Source organism: Capsella rubella, unplaced genomic scaffold, assembly GCF_000375325.1.
Source record: "Capsella rubella cultivar Monte Gargano unplaced genomic scaffold, Caprub1_0 scaffold_8, whole genome shotgun sequence".
Taxonomy (NCBI): Eukaryota; Viridiplantae; Streptophyta; class Magnoliopsida; order Brassicales; family Brassicaceae; genus Capsella; species Capsella rubella.
In genome coordinates this window covers 8,575,882-8,594,268 of record NW_006238916.1, presented here as the reverse complement: position 1 = coordinate 8,594,268, position 18,387 = coordinate 8,575,882, and the positions used below count along the sequence as shown (strand labels likewise).

Genomic DNA, 18,387 nt, shown 5'->3' with positions numbered 1-18,387 from the left:
TATACAATTTAATCCTTTAAACTCGGTGATAATTGATAATTCACTCAAATCAATTTGTTTGGCATCAGATATTTTTATTAAGTAAAATATATTTTTCACTAATAAATTTCGGTGTCAATGATTTTGGTAAAAAAAAACAAAAAAAAACCCCTTGAAAAGTCCAATTCCAAATAGGAGAAAAATAAAGATATTTATATTTATTTGATATAAAAAAATACTGATAAATTAACTAGTATATATATAAAAATCACAGAATCTCAATTCCGCTTCTTTGGTGTTGAAAAGCTTCTTCCCTAATCTCTTCCAAACAAACACACGCTCCGTTACGTTTTCTCTTTTTACAAAGCCAAAAGCCGAAAAGCTCATCCAGCAAAAGCTGATTTAGGATTTCGATTTATAATTCTCTCTGCGATTCAACAAGCGTTAATGGTATGTGTTCTTCAATCTCTTTATGTGTTTTGTGTGTTACATGTCATATTTGTTCCTAAGCTATATATATATATATATATTTTTGAAGGTTTTTGCCTACCCATGTTTGTTGGAGTCGTTCCGTTTATTAGGGTTCTTGTGTTGTGTTGTTACCAGAACCTAGATATATGTTTTGTTCTCTTCGATTTGATACTGAGTACATGCAAAACTGAATTCTAGGTTTTATCTCTGATTTTTTTTTTTGGTAAATCGTTTAGAATTCGAGTAGCGGAATCTTCGGTGTAAGTCGGGTCGTCTAATCAGAATTTTTCTTTCACTCTGTTTTTGCTAACAGATGACTTGTGCGAGCGGCGATGACAATGACAGTGACAAGGACAAGGACAAGGACTCGGAGTCTTTCGTCGAGGTTGATCCGACAGGTAGATACGGTCGGTACGGCGAACTTCTCGGCTCAGGCGCCGTCAAGAAAGTCTACAGAGCTTTTGACCAAGAAGAAGGCATTGAAGTGGCTTGGAACCAAGTTAAACTTGGTTGTTTTTCCGACGATCCAGCCATGACCGAGAGGCTTTACTCGGAAGTCAGGTTGCTTAAGAACCTTAAGAACAGTAACATCATCTCCCTGTATAAGGTGTGGCGAGACGATAAAAGCAACACCTTGAACTTCATCACCGAGATCTGTACCTCCGGGAACCTGAGAGAGTACCGGAAGAAGCACAGGCACGTCTCTATGAGAGCTTTGAAGAAGTGGTCAAAACAGATTCTCAAAGGCTTGGATTATCTCCACACTCACGACCCTTGCATCATCCACAGAGATCTCAACTGCAGCAATATCTTCGTCAATGGCAACATCGGCCAGGTGTGTGTCTATATATACAAAAACCTCATACTTTTCTTTTGCTAAATTTTTTGTAGTTTAAGCTATATGTTGTTTGTTAGATAGTATAGATATTGAGTTATGGTGTCTTGGTTGGTCTGAAAACAGGTCAAGATTGGAGATTTGGGTTTGGCAGCAATCGTGGGGAAGAACCATTTAGCTCACTCGATCCTGGGGACACCAGAGTTCATGGCTCCTGAGCTATACGAAGAGAACTACACGGAGATGGTTGACATATACTCGTATGGAATGTGCGTGTTGGAGCTTGTGGCACTCGAGATTCCATATAGCGAATGTGATAGCGTCGCCAAGATATATAAAAGGGTGAGCAGTGGCCTCAAACCAGAGGCACTGAAGAAAGTAAATGATCCAGAAGCTAAGGCCTTTATTGAAAAATGCATCGCGCAGCCGAGAGCTAGACCTTCTGCAGCTGAGCTCCTGTGTGACCCGTTCTTTGATGGTATAGTACTAGAAGATGATGACGAAGACGCCGGAAACAATGACAATGATGGAGCTGGTCGTATTGTTTCTTAGATGATTTGTATACAATATGAATGAATGACCCCCCTTTGCTTAATTATTTGTCCAATTAGTTTGGGCTGTATTTTTTATATTTAAGCATTGGTTCATTATATTTCCTTCCAACTTTTATTTGTTTGTTTGTACATAACTTTTTGGTTCGACATGGAAATACGTATAACATTTTTTTCCTAGTTTCTAAACTGATTCCAACCATGACACGATCTATATATAGATCATCTCCAATTCTCCATCCAAAGAGGCAGAGGTTACAGAAGCATATCCGAGCCAAGGAGGCTAATAACATCTGGACTACAAAACCCAAGCAAAGTACATAAACACAAAAAGAAAAAGATAGACACAAGCAGTGCCAACATTAATTAATCCTATAATTTGACAGAGACTCTCTTATGTTCTTAATTAGCACATTAAACGGGAGATGTCCATCAGGTTAGTTAATCCCTTTTCCAAATCCGGAGTAATCATATTTGAAACCAAGAGACGATGTTACAAATAGAGGATTATCGATAGTCCGCATTAATACTTTTATAATACGTATTTACTGGATAATTCAAATTTGAAAAAATACTATTTATTTCTTTGATATATTTATATCTCGAGTGTGTGATTCTTCATCCACATATTAACATGACAGTAATGTTGATTTCATTTAGAATTTGATAGTTAACAAAATGAAATTATAGACATGCAAAACAATGGCGACCAATGTTCACCGATATTCGTTTTTCTTTTCCTCACCGAGAACAGAACTCATGTGCTGATTTACTTGCAAAACAAAGCTCTCACTAATATTCACCATTTTACTTTGTATCATTCCTGTCCCTCCTTCTTATTATCTGCTGTAAACAATGATTGTGAATTTTAAATTAAATAAAGTCATTGGAAGGAAAAAAAAGAAAGAAAAAGTATACACTTCATTCGCCAAACGTATATGTCTTGTTAGTCATTCCGCTATTTCAGTATTAATGTATTAAAAAAAAGTATTATTGTATTATCTTTTTTAACTAGTTCAAAATTTAAAATATACTTCCTCTGTTCTAAGATATACGATCTTTTAAGAAAATACATACATTAAAAAATCATTTAAGTTTTGTTTATTTTTAAAGAAAAACATTATTTAGTATCAACTTAAACAAAATTCAACCAATAAAAAACAATTTGCAGAATATAAATTGATAAAACCAATAAAACAGTATTTAATTTTGCATAGATTTATGAGAAAATCATCTGATTTTGAAAAAATAGCCAAAAAATTATCTATTATAGAACGGAGGGAGTATGTTTTTTGAAAATTAAAGGAAATGAAATGCAAAGTTTTTTTAAAAACTAAAAATAAGAAAATATGAAAATTTTGAGGTTTTAATTACCATTTCTTTTTAATTTCAAACCAATTTTATCGGCATTTTTTATTGATCACAATATATATATATATATATATATTTAAATAAAATAGTTAGAGGATGCATATAAGCACGTTTATCAAAACATTTAAGAAAGAAGTTAAGAAAGAGGAAGAAAATGACCAAGAATAACATCGTTGTTGGTTTTACTATTCGTTTGATGATCCTTTTATTTATTTTGACACGTATGAACCTCACCAAGTACTCCCCAATCTATATATTTTTTGTTTTTGTTTTTTAATCATATATAATTATGTGTTTATTGTTCAAGTGAATCCTTAACTTTAATAATATCTCATAATATCAAAATCCATCCGTCAAATTCCGTATATCAAGTGAAAGGAAAAACGTTTGTTTTGTTAAAACTTAAAAGTGATAAAACAAACTTGTAAAAAGCAAATATCAATTGAAATCCAAATCCTTGGTGAATTTTTCAGATATATTAATTGGTTATAAAATTCCTGGCTGATTGTAAAAAGCAAATATCAATTGAAATCCAATATGTTGTTTAAAAAAAAATAAGATCTAGTTGAGACCATAAAATATATGTTTATTTCAATTGGAATGATTGAAAAATGTCTTTACTCATAGATCAAAACATGCAGGAATAGCACCGAGTTTTTGTCTTGAAAAGGAAATGAGCAAGTTTACGCCGCGTGGGACATGTAAGGGCATCCTCATTAGGGTATCTTAGCCCAACCAGGATGGTCTAACAAACCTGATGGTTCTGTGTTGTGCACTTAAAGTTGCAGGAGTAAGGATGGTTATGCCAGAGGAAAGTGTGTAACTAAGGGAATAGGCCCAAAAGGTTGCATCTGCAGCCACTGCCCATTCTAACGACTTGCATGCATGCATGAATACTCTCGAGTACTAATTATGGTTTCATCCCAATTACTAAAAATCATTACTCATCACTTTTTTTTTTTAAATAAAAGTGGAAAAACTAATGACTCGATAATTATAAAAAGAATTAAACTGAGTAAGGTCGGACCATATATAGGATGGTCTCGTTAGTACAAAACTTATACATACTAGACTATGATCCGTACGTGGTATAGTTTGGGCTTATGTTCTTTTAATATTCAAAAATGTAAATAATAGATACAGTTCAACTTTTGTCATAACAATTCCTATATGTGGAAAAAATGATAATTGAGTTTGCAAACATTTAGAGGTTTAGAACTTATTTCTATCATTTCACCGTATATTCTTAACATTTTCCAATTAACCATCGTATATCCTAACTCATACCATGATAATATGACTTAGAAGCTCAGAAAATTTTACTTTTTAAAAATCAAATTTAAATATTACAGAAATTTATATGTGTAAACATGTTTAAACCAAACCTTTAGTGAATTTTGTTGTGTTTGTGTTTGCACTCTTCTTGTTTTTAATTACGCCATATATATATATGGTCCATGAATGCATGTCCATAACAAATTAATTATGATATGATGTGTAAAAATTAAAACTGTGGAATTTCCGATTATAAAATGTACTTTGAAAGTTTGAATCGTAAATCATAAAACGATCAAAGCTAACGGTGTTGCTGTGTCGTATCCAAATTAGGTAAGACGTTAACCTTGAATAATGTTGTATAGTATAAATTTAATAAAGTAGTTCTTCTTCCAAGTTGATAAATTATCCGAACCAAATTAAAATTAAAAAAAAAAGAAGCAAACCGAATCGACCCAAAAATCGAATCTGAACCAACCTAAAAAGTCCCAATTATTAATATACCCTGTCTACATGCAATTTTTTTTTTTTTTAAAAAAAACGGACAACTTTGCAATAAACTTTTAAAATTTCCAAAAACATGGTGTCATTCGCATAAATCACACGACACACCACCACCAATATCATATCATGTTACACCAAGAAAACACTACTTTCAATATTATATTAATCATATTAAAAAAATTAATTTAATGTAAAACAATTTAGACGACCTTTATGTTCTTTTATAATAATAAAAAAAAGAATCACAGGCTGACTTCCTATTTATTTCTGATTCATTTCTATATATTTTATATTATTTTGATGGAAATGCACTGTCACTTAACCCATAATTTTGAATATTTCCTAATTTATTCAAAAATAATAATAATAATGTAAGATATATATACTGAAATAATTAAAAGTGGGTTTGTCTATTTAAGTTATCAAAGTACTTCATGTTGTTGTTCTTGTCAACACAATACTCCAAAGTACTTCAATATAAAAATGTCTGATTAAAAACTATATATTTACATATATATATATATATTTTGCCAACTATGTATATATATATATATGTTTAATTATATTAAATTTAGTATATATTTAATGATAAAACTATTTACTTAGTTTTGGAAAAAACATAGTTTCAGATATTATAGAATTCAATAAACTCAGGATATGCAAGATTTGTTAATGCATTCTCCTAAAGTGTATAATGTTAAACTATGAAATATCCAAATTTGTTTTCCTACCAAAAACAAAATTCAAATCTTATTTGAAACCACCATATAGCATAAGTTTAGTTACCGCATAGTGCCTAATCGCCCGCTTTAAAATGCATATTAGAACACTTCAAACTTTGAAAAGTTGATTAGTGATTAGAATACATCCTTTAAATTAGTAGTTTAAATACACCATAATATCATTATGCCAGAAAGATACTTTAGGCTAGAATTTGCCTACACACAAGACAACTTGTATTTAGGTCCCTATATTATCCCTCCAATGAATGCTTTTTTTTCTTTCCTTTTTTAATTATACCCTATTACATATTTTTTTAAAAGAATTATTTAATTTTTAAGATGTCAGAATACGATTCAGAATTTCTTGCCACTAAGTTGGATTAAGTACCCAAGTATTACATTTGATTTACTCACGATTATATATACTTAGACTAGACATTAAAGTTTTATATTTGTTTATTTGAAAATTTAGGTAAACAATAGGGATATTATGGGTCTCCATGATCATGATAGTTTATAGTCTAAAGTCTTCTTTCCAAAAAAATATATTTAATTCCAACTACAATCTCAATTGCAACATATTAATATTTTTTTTTAATTTGGTTGTAACATAAGTATTAATTTTGTTGCTTCTTTATTTTGTTTTACATTGAAAATGTTTATAATCTTTAAAATAAAATTTAAAAAAAGAAAAAGAGGTCGTCATCATCTTCTGTCATTTTCTCTTTAGGACCTCTCTCTCTCACTTACAAAATCCTCCCCAAGGAAAAAAAAAAGAAGATGCTTAAACCATAAGAAAGCCAAATCTCATATCTTTGTTGCCTATAATATATTGTTCCCTCTCTCTTTTTTTCTTTCTTAATGGGGATTATTAAAGGAAACCATTTTTACAGATAAAAAAATAAAAAAGGAAAGGTTTTTAATAAGCCATAGGGGCCCTAGAGAGAGAGAGAGAGAGAGAGAGAGAAGAGAGAAGAGAGAAGAGATGTTGGTTGGTTGTTTCTTCTTTATATTATAGGATTGAGGAGGAGGATGATTGAAGAAGAAAACATCCTCTGTGTTTCTTCTTTTCTCCTCTCTACATTTCCTCATCTGGGTCATCTCCAAATATGGTGCTTCTTCTTTTCTTCTTTTTTATAATTCTTGACGTTTCTGGGTTTTTGGTTTTGTGATTTTGATTGGTTCATTTTCTTGTTTCCAGATTTGAAGATCACCCAAATTCGCTATTTTTGATTAGGACAACAAACAGCTACAATATATATATATCTGATTCCGTCTTAAGATTTACGGACAACAACTATAAAGTATGGTTCTTTTTTTTTTTTTTGTCTTTTTGTTTTCAGTTTCATCTCTTTCTGTGATTCTCTCACCACCTTAATCGATTGTTTCTTTTGGTTTCTCTGAATTGGAGCAGGAGCTAAAGAGATGGAATCGGATCTGGGGAAGCTCTTCATTGGTGGGATTTCGTGGGATACTGATGAAGAAAGGTTGAGAGACTATTTCAGCAACTATGGTGATGTTGTTGAAGCTGTGATCATGAGGGATCGTGCCACAGGACGTGCTCGTGGCTTTGGATTCATTGTTTTTGCAGATCCTTGTGTTGCTGAGAGAGTGATCATGGACAGACACATCATCGATGGCCGCACGGTTAGTGTCATTGGAGGACTCAACTCTCTCAATTGTTTTTCAGCAGAAAAGTTCAGATCTTTAAGATCTTATTGAAACTTTCTCAATCAAGCTAGCTGCATTTTCATTTTGAATGCTTCTTATTTTGTTTAGTTTGTGTTTTGAAAACTGTAAAGATCAGTTTTTTTTTTTTTTTTCAGGTTGAGGCGAAGAAGGCCGTGCCTAGAGATGATCAGCAGGTGCTGAAACGACACGCTAGTCCTATCCACCTTATGTCACCTATCCATGGTGGTGGTGGTGGAAGGACAAAGAAGATCTTTGTTGGAGGTTTACCGTCCAGCATTACCGAGGAGGAGTTTCAGAACTACTTTGATCAGTTTGGTACAATTGCTGATGTTGTGGTAATGTATGATCATAACACGCAGAGGCCAAGAGGTTTTGGCTTCATCACATTTGATTCAGATGATGCTGTTGATAGGGTTCTTCACAAGACATTTCATGAGCTCAATGGAAAACTAGTCGAGGTCAAAAGAGCCGTACCTAAGGAGATTTCGCCTACCTCTAGTAACCGAAGCCCGCTTCCTGGGGGTCTTAACTATGGAGGCGGCTCTAATAGGATGTCTGCTAATAGCTACTTTAATAACTTTGCTCCTGGTCCTGGTTTTTATAACAATCTAGGCTCTGTTGGTGGCCGCTTTAGTCCTGTTATTGGTAGTGGTAGAAATGCGGTTTCTGCTTTTGGCCTCGGTTTGAATCATGAATTGAGTTTGAATTTGAATCCAAGCTATGATGGGACAACTTCTACATTTGGGTATAACCGGATTCCAAGCAACCCTTACTTCAACAGTGCTTCCCCAAACCGTTACACCTCTCCGATCGGGCAAAATAGAACTGAGTCTTCTTACAATTCGAACAATAGAGACTTATGGGGAAACAGAACCGAGACTGCAGGTTCCGGTTGGAACTTGAATGTCTCGAATGAAAACAACAGAGGAAACTGGGGACTTCCTTCTTCTGCTGTTGGTAATGATAACAATGGCTATGGAAGAAACTATGGGACAGGTTCTGGACTTTCCTCGTCCCCATTTAACGGTTTTGAAGGTTCTATAGGGGAATTGTACAGAGGCAGCTCGGTTTACAGCGACTCAACGTGGCAGCAACAGCAGCTACCATCTCAGTCTTCTCACGAGCTAGACAATTTGTCTCGTTCTTATGGTTATGACATTGACAATGTAGGTTCAGACCCATCTGCAAATGACTCAGAAGGTTACAATGGAAGCTACAATGTTGGAAATAGACAAACTAATAGAGGTAACAAAAAAATAAAAAACTTTAACTTTGGTCTTCTCAAAAGACTTTTATCAATGATAATACATTTGATCGCGATCGAAATGTCCTCATCCGTGTTTTGTCTACTTGTTTAGGTATTGCGGCATAGGTTATCAGAAACCAAAGAAAACGAAAAAAAGAAAAGTTGAGAGAGATTTGTAGATTGAAAGCAACCAATTTCAGTTGCAGGGTTTGAAGAGGTTCTTCTGATGACAACGAAACCAAGTTTGTTGGTCACAGTGTGAGTCTTTACCACAGATTCTGGTTTGCTTTCTCTTTGTTAGACCAAAACATACCAAAAGAGAAAACAAAGAATAGTTTTTTAAAAATATTTCTTCTTACATATAAAGATCAGATCGTAGCAGGCAGCCAAAGATTACTACAAGATGGATGAAGATTTGCTTTCAAAACCTTTTTTTTTCTTTCTTCTTTCATAGAAATAACCAAACAAAGATCGTAGAATTTTCGATCAAAGATTCTTCAGAGTTCTGTGCTCTGTTTTGTAATTTTACTTATTTTTCCTTTTCTTCTTATTTACAAATCGAATTGTTCATGAAAACTTTGATTTTCCTTTTTATAATTAGCGTGAAAGAAATTGTTGTGTAAGAGAGGGATATGACTATTTTGTTGCATGAATCCCTAATGAGATATATTTACTTTTTTTTCTTCTTCTTAAAGCTAGTTTTATGTTTATTAAATGTGCCTTTGGGTAAGTAAAATTTGTGAAAATTCAGGTTTTGATTGGTTGCTGTTTAGGATTTTTTAAGCACATATTTTTTAGTTTTCCAAAAAATTGATTCCTACCGCTAAAATCCTATAGCAATAAAATCTACAGGTACAACCAAAAATTCCACAACTTAAAAATTTACTAGCAAAAATTTAAACCGTTACCAATTTTGGAAATAATCTAAAACAAATATATAACTAGCTCATAAAAATTGACTAAAATAAGATTAATATCCAAATACTACTAATTTAGAAAGTTTATCTAATTCTTACCAAAAAAAAGAAAGTTTATCTAATTAATTTGCAATTTCAACAACTAAAAGGTTTTCATTTATTTTAGAATTAGTAAACAATGAAATCAAATAAATACTATTACAGAACATGCAGTAGAAACAACATCTAGTCCCCATTAACAAGAGTCTGTCCAAAGCTTTTACGACTTTTAGACCTCTCCTTCTTGTAAGCTTTGTACAGTACTACGTGTTAGTGTCTTTTATTTTTATTTTTTTATATATAGATATTGTTTACTCCAATAAAATTACAATATTCCACATTCCATAACTATTTATTTTTTGGTGAAACTTTTTCTTCTTTTTTACTCCAACATATTATTATTTTCTAATGATAAGGCATTTGTGGATTTAATTCTTATATACACAACACTATCCATATCCATATCCTAAAGTTCAGAAGTATAAAAAATTGATTTCCTTCTAATTATGACATAAATAAACAACTTACATCTTTTTAAGTTCTAGCTATTTTTAAACTTAGAAAACAAAGAATTATTTAAATTTCATCTAATGTAATTGATGTGTAATTTATCAAAATATTAATGTTTATTGATAATTGATAATTTAATAAATTAATGAAGATATTACAGTGACACCAACCAACATTTTCAAACTATCATCATTATCGAGATTTCGTCGTATTAAAAGTTTTCAAAAAAATAAACAAACAAATTGAAATCCCCTACTTTACTTTTCTTTTCTCTCTGCTCTCTGTCTAAAGATGGAGTCCGAGCCAGACCAAAGCTTCAAAGACCTCTCATGGTTTCTTCAAGCTATCAAAGACCCACAACAAACTTGCCTCAATCTCCAAACCCTATCTTTCTCCTCTTCCAGAAATACCACGCATTGTCGGCTAATAACAGAGAGCTCCATGAACATCAACGTCACCAGAGGCAACCTCACTTCACTCTCCCAGATCTTCATCGAGCTAGCGACTTCTGTAGAGACGCATACATCTCTCAGGAACTTGGAATTCGAAGGAATCTCTTGGGAAACCGAGCTGTTGCAGAGCCTTGGTTTGTTGTTAGACAACACCTCGAAGATAAAGCAGCTTGCTTTCAGAAAGAACAGGTTCAGTGAACAATGTCTGAACGAGCTCTCAGATATTTTGAAAAGAAACAGTTGTATGAAAGAGCTTATGTTCTCAGAGTCGAGAGTTGGATACAGAGGAGCTACGCTTCTCGGATCCGCTCTTCAAGTTAACGATTCGTTAGAGGAATTGCAGATTTGGGACGACTCAATTGGTTCAAACGGAGCTGAAGAGCTCTCAAAGATGATTGAAACCAACTCAAGTTTGAAACTTTTCTCCATTTTCGACTCGAGTCCTTTCACTGCGTCGCCATTGATATCTGCTGTTTTGAGTATGAACAGAGAAATGGAGGTTCATGTGTGGAGTGGAGATCACAAACGAGACAGAAGCTCAAAGATCGTTGAGTTCTTACCTGAGAGCAACACTCTGAGGATTTACCATATGGACATTTCTGGTTCTTGCAGAGTCGTTGCAGCGCTGGGACTTAACACAACCGTGAGCTCTCTAGATATGACGGGCGTGAAGCTAAACTCGCGGTGGGCGAAGGATTTTAGATGGGTTTTAGAGCAGAACAAGACTCTTAGAGAAGTGAAACTTTCGAAAACCGGTCTTAAGGACAAAGCGGTTGTTTATGTTGCAGCTGGACTTTTTAAGAACAAGAGCTTGCATAGTTTGTATGTTGATGGAAATCGTTTTGGGGGTGTTGGTGTCGAGGATTTGCTTTGTCCATTGAGTAGATTCTCTGCTCTGCAATTACAAGCTAATATCACATTGAGGTCAATTGTGTTTGGAGGTTCCAAGACAAAGATTGGAAGAGATGGACTTACCGCGGTTTTAAAGATGGTGACAACAAATGAGACTGTGGTTCATCTTGGTATTCACGACGATGCGAGTCTGGGACCTGATGATTTCATACATATCTTCAAGAGCTTGCAGAAGAACGCGTCTTTAAGACGGTTTTCGTTACAAGGCTGCAAAGGGGTAAGAGGTGATAGAGTATTGGAGGCAATCACAGAGACATTGCAGATTAATCCATTGATTGAGGAAATCGATTTAGCGAGAACTCCGCTTCAAGATTCAGGTAAAGCAGATGAGATTTATCAGAAGTTGGGACACAATGGTAGGAATATAGATGAAGCAGAGAGGGATGATTCACTCAAGGATATGCCACTAACTGAGCCAAAGAGCATTAGAGCTTTCCTATGTGGACAAGACTATGCAGGCAAGACAACACTCTGCAATTCTATACTGCAAATTTCCTCTTCTTCCGGTTTTCCTTATGTGGAGAATGTGAGAACTTTGATGAATCCTGTGGAGCAAGCTGTTAAAACAGGTGGTGGGATGAAAATAAAGACATTCAAGGACGAGGAGACAAAGATCTCGATGTGGAATCTCGCGGGGCAGCATGAGTTCTTTGCTCTTCATGATTTTATGTTCCCAAACCCATCTCTCTTCTTGATCATATTGAGCTTGTTTAGGAAACCGAGCAATAAAGAACCCAAAACACCAGCAGAAGTTGAAGAAGAGCTTCAATACTGGCTTAGATTCATCGTTTCCAACTCGAGAAAAGCGGTTCAACAGTGCATCAAACCGAATGTCACAATTGTTCTCACTCACTCCGACAAAATCAATCTGCAATCTGAGAGCTTTCAGACAACTGTTGGTTGCATTCAGAGACTGAAAGATAAGTTTCAAGCGTTAGTGGATTTTTATCCGACTGTATTCACAGTTGATGCAAGATCATCTCCTTCGGTTAGTAAACTCTCACATCATATTCGGATGACTAGCAAAGCCATTCTTCAGAGAGTTCCTCGGGTTTATCAGCTCTGCAGTGATATGGTACAGCTCTTATCAGACTGGAGATCAGAGAACTCAAACAAACCTGTTATGAGATGGAAAGCCTTTGCAGATCTCTGCCAGTTTAAGGTTCCTTCCCTGAGAATAAAGTCTCGCAACGAGAACATTGAGATTGTAGAGACGAGGCGGCGAGCCATAGCCACATGCCTTCACCAAACAGGAGAGGTGATTTACTTTGATGAATTGGGGTTTTTGATACTAGACTACGAGTGGTTTTGTGGTGAGGTTCTTGCTCAATTGATAAAGCTTGATGTAAGAAAGCAAAGCACTGGGGAAAGAAATGGTTTTTATAGCAGGAAAGAGCTAGAGAAGATTTTGAAAAGTAGTTTACAGAGTCCAATTCCAGGGATGGCCTCAAAGATACTCGAGCACTTTGATGCGTGTGACCTTGTGAAGATGATGAAGAAAGTAGAAATTTGTCATGCACAAGACCCTTCCAGTCCTGAATCTTCATTGTTAGTCCCATCGATTCTAGAAGAAGGCAGAGGAAAGACACAGAAATGGCAGATAAACACACATGACTGTGTTTATTCAGGCCGGCATCTCCAGTGCGATGATTCAAGTCACATGTTTCTCACAGCTGGATTCTTCCCTCGTTTACAGGCAAGGGCTCAAAATTACTTTCTTCTCTTTAACTAAAACCTTACTAATAGTTCATATTACCTGCACAGGTGCATCTTCACAACAGAATCATGGAGCTGAAGAACCAACACGGGGCGACTTATAGTCTTGAGAAGCACCTCATCGCGATAACAATCCATGGCATTAACATTAGAGTGGAGATTGGAGGACAGTTGGGAAATTACATTGATGTTCTTGCTTGTTCAACAAAGAGCTTGACAGAAACTCTGAGGCTCATTCACCAGCTAATCATTCCGGCTATCCAGAGTAGCTGTCAAGGTGTAATCCTCCTTGAGCACATCATAAGACCACAATGCGTCCAGGACTTGACTCCGCCGCGATTCCGACAAAGTCAGTTTGTTTCCCTCCAGAGACTAAAAGAAGCATTATCATCTGTTCCTGCAGAAACTATGTATGACTATCAACACACATGGGATTCTGTTCTAGATTCAGGTAAGACTGTTTTAAGAGCCGGGTTTGATTTAGCTCGCGACCTCCTCTCTGATGATGATTTCAGAGAAGTATTGCAAAGAAGGTACCATGATCTGCACAACTTAGCCCAAGAGCTACAAGTTCCCACCGACGAAAACCCCGAAGCAGATAATCATGTACCGGTGACCAATGAGCTGGAAAAAGTTGATCCTAGCTTTGGTGGAATCGCCAAGGGTGTAGAAGCAGTACTTCAGAGGCTGAAGATTATCGAGCAAGAGATACGAGACCTGAAACAAGAGATCCAAGGACTGAGATACTATGAGCACAGACTTCTGATCCAGCTTCATCACAAAGTGAATTACCTTGTCAACTATAATGTCCAGATGGATGAAAGAAAAGTTCCCAACATGTTTTTCTTCATCAGAGCAGAAAACTACGGGAGAAGACTGATCACATCAATGGTCCCGGGCATGGTTGCTTTAAGGGTACACATGTTATGCGAATTTAGACGGGAAATGCACGTTGTAGAAGATCAGCTTGGGTGTGATGTGATGCAGATAGACAACCAAGCTGTGAAGTGCTTGGCTCCATACATGACAGGCTTCATGGCGCTGGTGACTTTTGCATTGAGGATAGGAGCAAACTGGGCAGCTGGGATGGGACACATGATACCTGACTTGGGCCATGCTATCGCTCACCTAGCCAACCCAGCTGTCATGACTGGAGCGGCCGGAGCTGCAGGAGCCATAGGGGTCGCTGCTGCATTGGGTAGGAACCGAGGCAGAGATAGACATCTTCAGGAGCAAGACCAAAGAGCAGCTCAACAGTGGCTCATCGATTACTTGAGGGAACAGAATTGCTCAACCGGGAAAGATATCGCAGAAAAGTTTGGCCTGTGGCGAGTTAGATACAGAGACGATGGGTCCATTGCCTGGATCTGCAAACGGCATATGATCAACAGAGCCAATGAAGTGATCCAAGTTCCTCTCTAATGCTTGCTTGCTATAGCTATAAATAAAATAGTAAGAGAGAGTATTTTAATTAGGCAAAACCATTTTTATGAAATTATGTTACCTTGTGATAATGTTTTGAATCCTTACTTAGTTACTGTTGTATCCCTTATCTTTATAAGTACGTACATAAGATTATGTCAAGGCAAAATCTGTATAAAGACAGAAAAGCAACCTCAAGATCCTGTGAAAAAGACACTTCAACTAACCAAAGAACAACCAAAAACATTTGTTCTCAAGATTTTTTCAGAAAGCTGAATCATTGGATCTTTTTCCTCTCTCTCCCACCTACGGGACCACCTCTTTATTGGTCACAATGATAAAATGGGTCCAGAGTGTGAAAATAACACCATATGATGATTGTACGAATAATTAAGCAATCTTAGCATTGATAACTATGCTTTAGAGACTCTTGTGGATGTAAAATCAGTAACTCAGAAAATAATAACATGATTAGGAAGCTGAAGTTCGTATCATGAGGACATACAGTAGTTCTAATAGAGTAAAAGCTAGTGATACATAATCATAACTCACAACTAAAGCATCAAGCTGACCAGATTGGAGATACATGATCAAATGGTACATTATAAAATTACATCATTAGGATTAGTCTTTCTTCATTAGAAAAGTCTAAGAGTGACCTGTGGTCTTTTCTGAACTTGGTAAAACAGATGCTCAGAAGAAGGGCCTGCTCCCATAGAACACACGGGATCCGTTGTTGCTCTTTGGTGTTGGGAGCTTCTGAGACTCAGAGCTTGAATTCTCTGATTTTGTTGGGCTATCAATGTCCAGAGGGAGCTTCATCTTAGCCAGTGAATCAGTAAACTGTTGCATGCTTTTCATGTACATGTCAACTATATCCTGCTGCACCACCTTTGACTCTGGCTCAACTTTCAAAGTGAGGACGGATTTCACTATCTTCTCCTCGGATGTCTCACCAGAAGCCTCACTCCTTGACTCCTGAGAACTCGCTTCGGAGTTCACGACAGAGAGATGTTCATGGTTTGGTATTTCTGTGGCGGAGTGAGCTGAAGCATGAGGAGAAGCCGCCCCATTTGTTGCATTGCTGCTCTCAGGTGAATCTTGCTTCAGTATAGAAGTGGCAGAATTGGTCACATGATTCTCAGCATCGGAAGTAACCAAGCTGTCAGAAGTTTCTGAGTCAACAGTGGAACAGGAGATCCCAAAATACTCGGAAACCATCTTCTCATTTTCATTCGCGACATTAGGATCTGGAAACTCTATCTTATTTAACTCACCCGGAACTGATTCAGACCCTTCTGGATCCTTGATAGTTTCATTGACAGAAAGAGACGAAGGCATAGAGGGAATAGCCATCACCTCAGGGTAGGATCCATTGTAGGAGAGTGACAATTGAACAAAACCAGCTGGCGAATGGTACAGATCAGTGGAAGAAAGAGAGAACTCTTTCTCGAGTTTCCCATTCTTGAAGAGCAGTTCCGACATAGGAACCAGAGTGAAACCAAGCAGCTGGTCTTCAAGATAATTCTTCACCCTGCTCATCATGTAAATCTCACATCTGAGAGAAGTGTCCAGAACCCTGACATCAAGCTTAACATTGTCATCAAAAACCGGATTCCTCCCACCACCATTGATGATTTTGGTCGAGACAGACTTTTCAGGATCATTTGTAAGGCAAAGTTTGGCATAAACGTCTTGCTTGTGATATATACAAATGTTATGGATATCCCTTGCCTGATGGACATAAACCTCAAGTATACCAACAAGGTCTTCCTGGGCACAACTAATAGAATCTTTCCCATTGGAATTTATGCCATTCGATCGGTTTCCAGAGCTCTGCACAGAATTCGAGTTCTCATTCTCTGACTCTCCAATCTTTAATGGTGAAACAACAGACTGTGGGGAGTCCATTGCAAAACCTAGCAAAAAAACCTGCAAATATGAAGGCCTATTAGTTGGCAACTTGCACATCTGGAAGAGACAGTTTGATGTCAAAATCAAAAGGACAGTTTGATGTCAAAATCCGAGTTATCTTTTTAGACTATAAAAGCCAAAACTAACGAGAGCAGAGCTAATAGAGGGAATCTCAAGAACAATGAAACGAACTCTCCTCCCGGAGATTCCAACTCACAATAAGTAAAGTCAACAAAATCAACAGATCAAGCTCAGACAACAATTCAGAAGCTAATCTCATTCTCATCATAGATAAGACATTAAACTAGAGTCATGATTAGGTAAAACAAGTCTTTAAATACAAACTCTAACCAAGTCCAAACAATTCATGAGTGGTTTCATACAATAAAAGCTTTATCTAAATGACAACAACACATAACCTAAACTGAAAGCTTCAACATTTCTTACTCGATCCAAAACTTCTGCCACAGCTCGCAATCAGCACAAACAACAATAGGAGTAATAATTACTTAAAGAAACTTGCCTAAATCCAAAACCAAGCTCTGATCCGCAACTTGGAAAACCAAAGTAAGAAGAGAAGGCAGCTGATTTCTCTAACACAAAGAGAGAAGAAACTTGAAACAAAACAAAACAAAACGAAAAAAGGGGTAAAAAAGACAAAGCCTCGTAGTCGTGTAAGAAGATGATTGAAATAACAAGAAGCATGTGGGTGGGTTACTTACATCAAAAAGAGTTAAGAAACCAACAAGACAATTTTCAAAGAGAGTTTTAAATGCCAAACTGTTAGTAAGTTGAAAAAAAGCAAAGGGTCGGCGGAAAGAGAGAGAGAAAGAGAGATAAGATTAGGGTTAGTTTAGCACAGTCACTTCAATGGCGGACCACTAAAGAAAGGAAGGTGGGTCATATAGCTCTAAAAATTTCAACTGTTTCGGCTGTGAAAACTAAAAATGATAAAGTAAGTAGATTCGAAAGCTATATGAATTCATGACCATTATAAAAAAAAAAGAAAAAAGAAAGGATCGCATTTATAATACTTCACGCGGATGAAATCACTTACCAGTTACAGTAGAGGTGTTCTCTGTTCTGTTTGGAAGATGGCAAAGCTGTGAGCTTTTTTTCTTTCTTTTCTTATGGAGTCTTGTGGGTTCTTTTTGTCAATTTGCAAAGTTATTGGGGGAAAATTAAGAAAATGAAGAAGAAGGAGAAGAAGAAAGAGTTTTATTTCTAAACTTTGAGTCTGAGGTAATGGGCTTTGGGGCCCACACGTCAGTTCTTGCCAAAGCATATCAAGTGATTATCACATGATCTTTCATTATATATATATTTTTTTATATTAAATTGAGGAGAATATTGCAACTATACAAATAAAAATGGGATGTATATTATATCGATTTATAGTATGATATTTTTTGAATAATTTTTTTATATTTTAAATGATATTCATATAGATATATTACTTTATAGAATACATATTTTTGTTTTTGATATCCGCTGCAATTTTTTATGCATTTACACTATAAAATTATAATGTTGAACAAATGTTTCAGGCAATAATTAGCTGAAAAATAAACTTAAACCATCTAATCTTTCACCTATTGAATAAATTAAGATTATGTATATTAAAGTAAAAGAAAATTAATTTGTTTTTTAACCGTTAAATGATAAATGAAAACATTAAAAAATTGTCTATACCATCTCATTATTTATTTGATTTTCATATAATTTATGCTAAAAAGGAAAATACTCTTAGATATTTGCAAAATATTATGGAATTTTTGAAATTGTGGTGTAATTATTTTTACCATATAAAATTTATAATAATATACTATTTTCTTAGTAAAATGAGTGGATATGAATGC

The 18,387-nt window shown here is 35.6% G+C and overlaps 4 protein-coding genes across 9 annotated transcripts; 3 read left to right on the top strand and 1 right to left on the bottom strand.

The window, feature by feature from the left end:
* The first annotated feature begins 266 nt into the window (after window positions 1–266).
* On the top strand, window positions 267–2,014 carry LOC17877082 (probable serine/threonine-protein kinase WNK11). Its single transcript, XM_006279592.2, has 3 exons — window positions 267–429; window positions 764–1,285; window positions 1,412–2,014. The coding sequence occupies exons 1-3, from the start codon at window positions 427–429 to the stop codon at window positions 1,835–1,837; spliced, it is 951 nt and encodes a 316-aa protein (XP_006279654.1). The 5' UTR covers window positions 267–426; the 3' UTR covers window positions 1,838–2,014.
* Window positions 2,015–6,687: 4,673 nt separating this feature from the next.
* Window positions 6,688–9,325, top strand: LOC17876357 (heterogeneous nuclear ribonucleoprotein 1). 2 transcript variants are annotated; one of them, XM_006280399.2, is made up of 5 exons: window positions 6,688–6,820; window positions 6,910–7,012; window positions 7,123–7,355; window positions 7,535–8,645; window positions 8,759–9,325. In XM_006280399.2, exons 3-5 carry the CDS (start codon window positions 7,134–7,136, stop codon window positions 8,770–8,772), a joined length of 1,347 nt encoding a protein of 448 aa, XP_006280461.1. In that variant the 5' UTR covers window positions 6,688–6,820; window positions 6,910–7,012; window positions 7,123–7,133; the 3' UTR covers window positions 8,773–9,325. The 2 variants fall into 2 exon arrangements, with proteins under 2 accessions (XP_006280461.1, XP_023644602.1); XM_023788834.1 differs by lacking the exons at window positions 6,688–6,820; window positions 6,910–7,012 and having other exon boundaries at window positions 7,115–7,355.
* Window positions 9,326–10,261: 936 nt separating this feature from the next.
* Window positions 10,262–14,783, top strand: LOC111830905 (protein TORNADO 1). The gene is made up of 2 exons (XM_023783624.1): window positions 10,262–13,172; window positions 13,241–14,783. Exons 1-2 carry the CDS (start codon window positions 10,404–10,406, stop codon window positions 14,612–14,614), a joined length of 4,143 nt encoding a protein of 1,380 aa, XP_023639392.1. The 5' UTR covers window positions 10,262–10,403; the 3' UTR covers window positions 14,615–14,783.
* A 268-nt stretch (window positions 14,784–15,051) lies between these two features.
* On the bottom strand, window positions 15,052–17,696 carry LOC17875961. Of its 5 annotated transcripts, XM_023786752.1 has the most exons (3): window positions 17,251–17,475; window positions 17,052–17,142; window positions 15,052–16,546 (listed from the first exon to the last, which is right to left on the bottom strand). In XM_023786752.1, the coding sequence occupies exon 3, from the start codon at window positions 16,523–16,525 to the stop codon at window positions 15,308–15,310; it is 1,218 nt and encodes a 405-aa protein (XP_023642520.1). In that variant the 5' UTR covers window positions 16,526–16,546; window positions 17,052–17,142; window positions 17,251–17,475; the 3' UTR covers window positions 15,052–15,307. The 5 variants fall into 5 exon arrangements, with proteins under 5 accessions (XP_023642520.1, XP_023642521.1, XP_023642527.1 ...); XM_023786753.1 differs by lacking the exons at window positions 17,052–17,142; window positions 17,251–17,475 and adding an exon at window positions 17,586–17,696; XM_023786759.1 differs by lacking the exon at window positions 17,052–17,142 and having other exon boundaries at window positions 17,251–17,477.
* Between the last annotated feature and the right edge of the window lie 691 nt (window positions 17,697–18,387).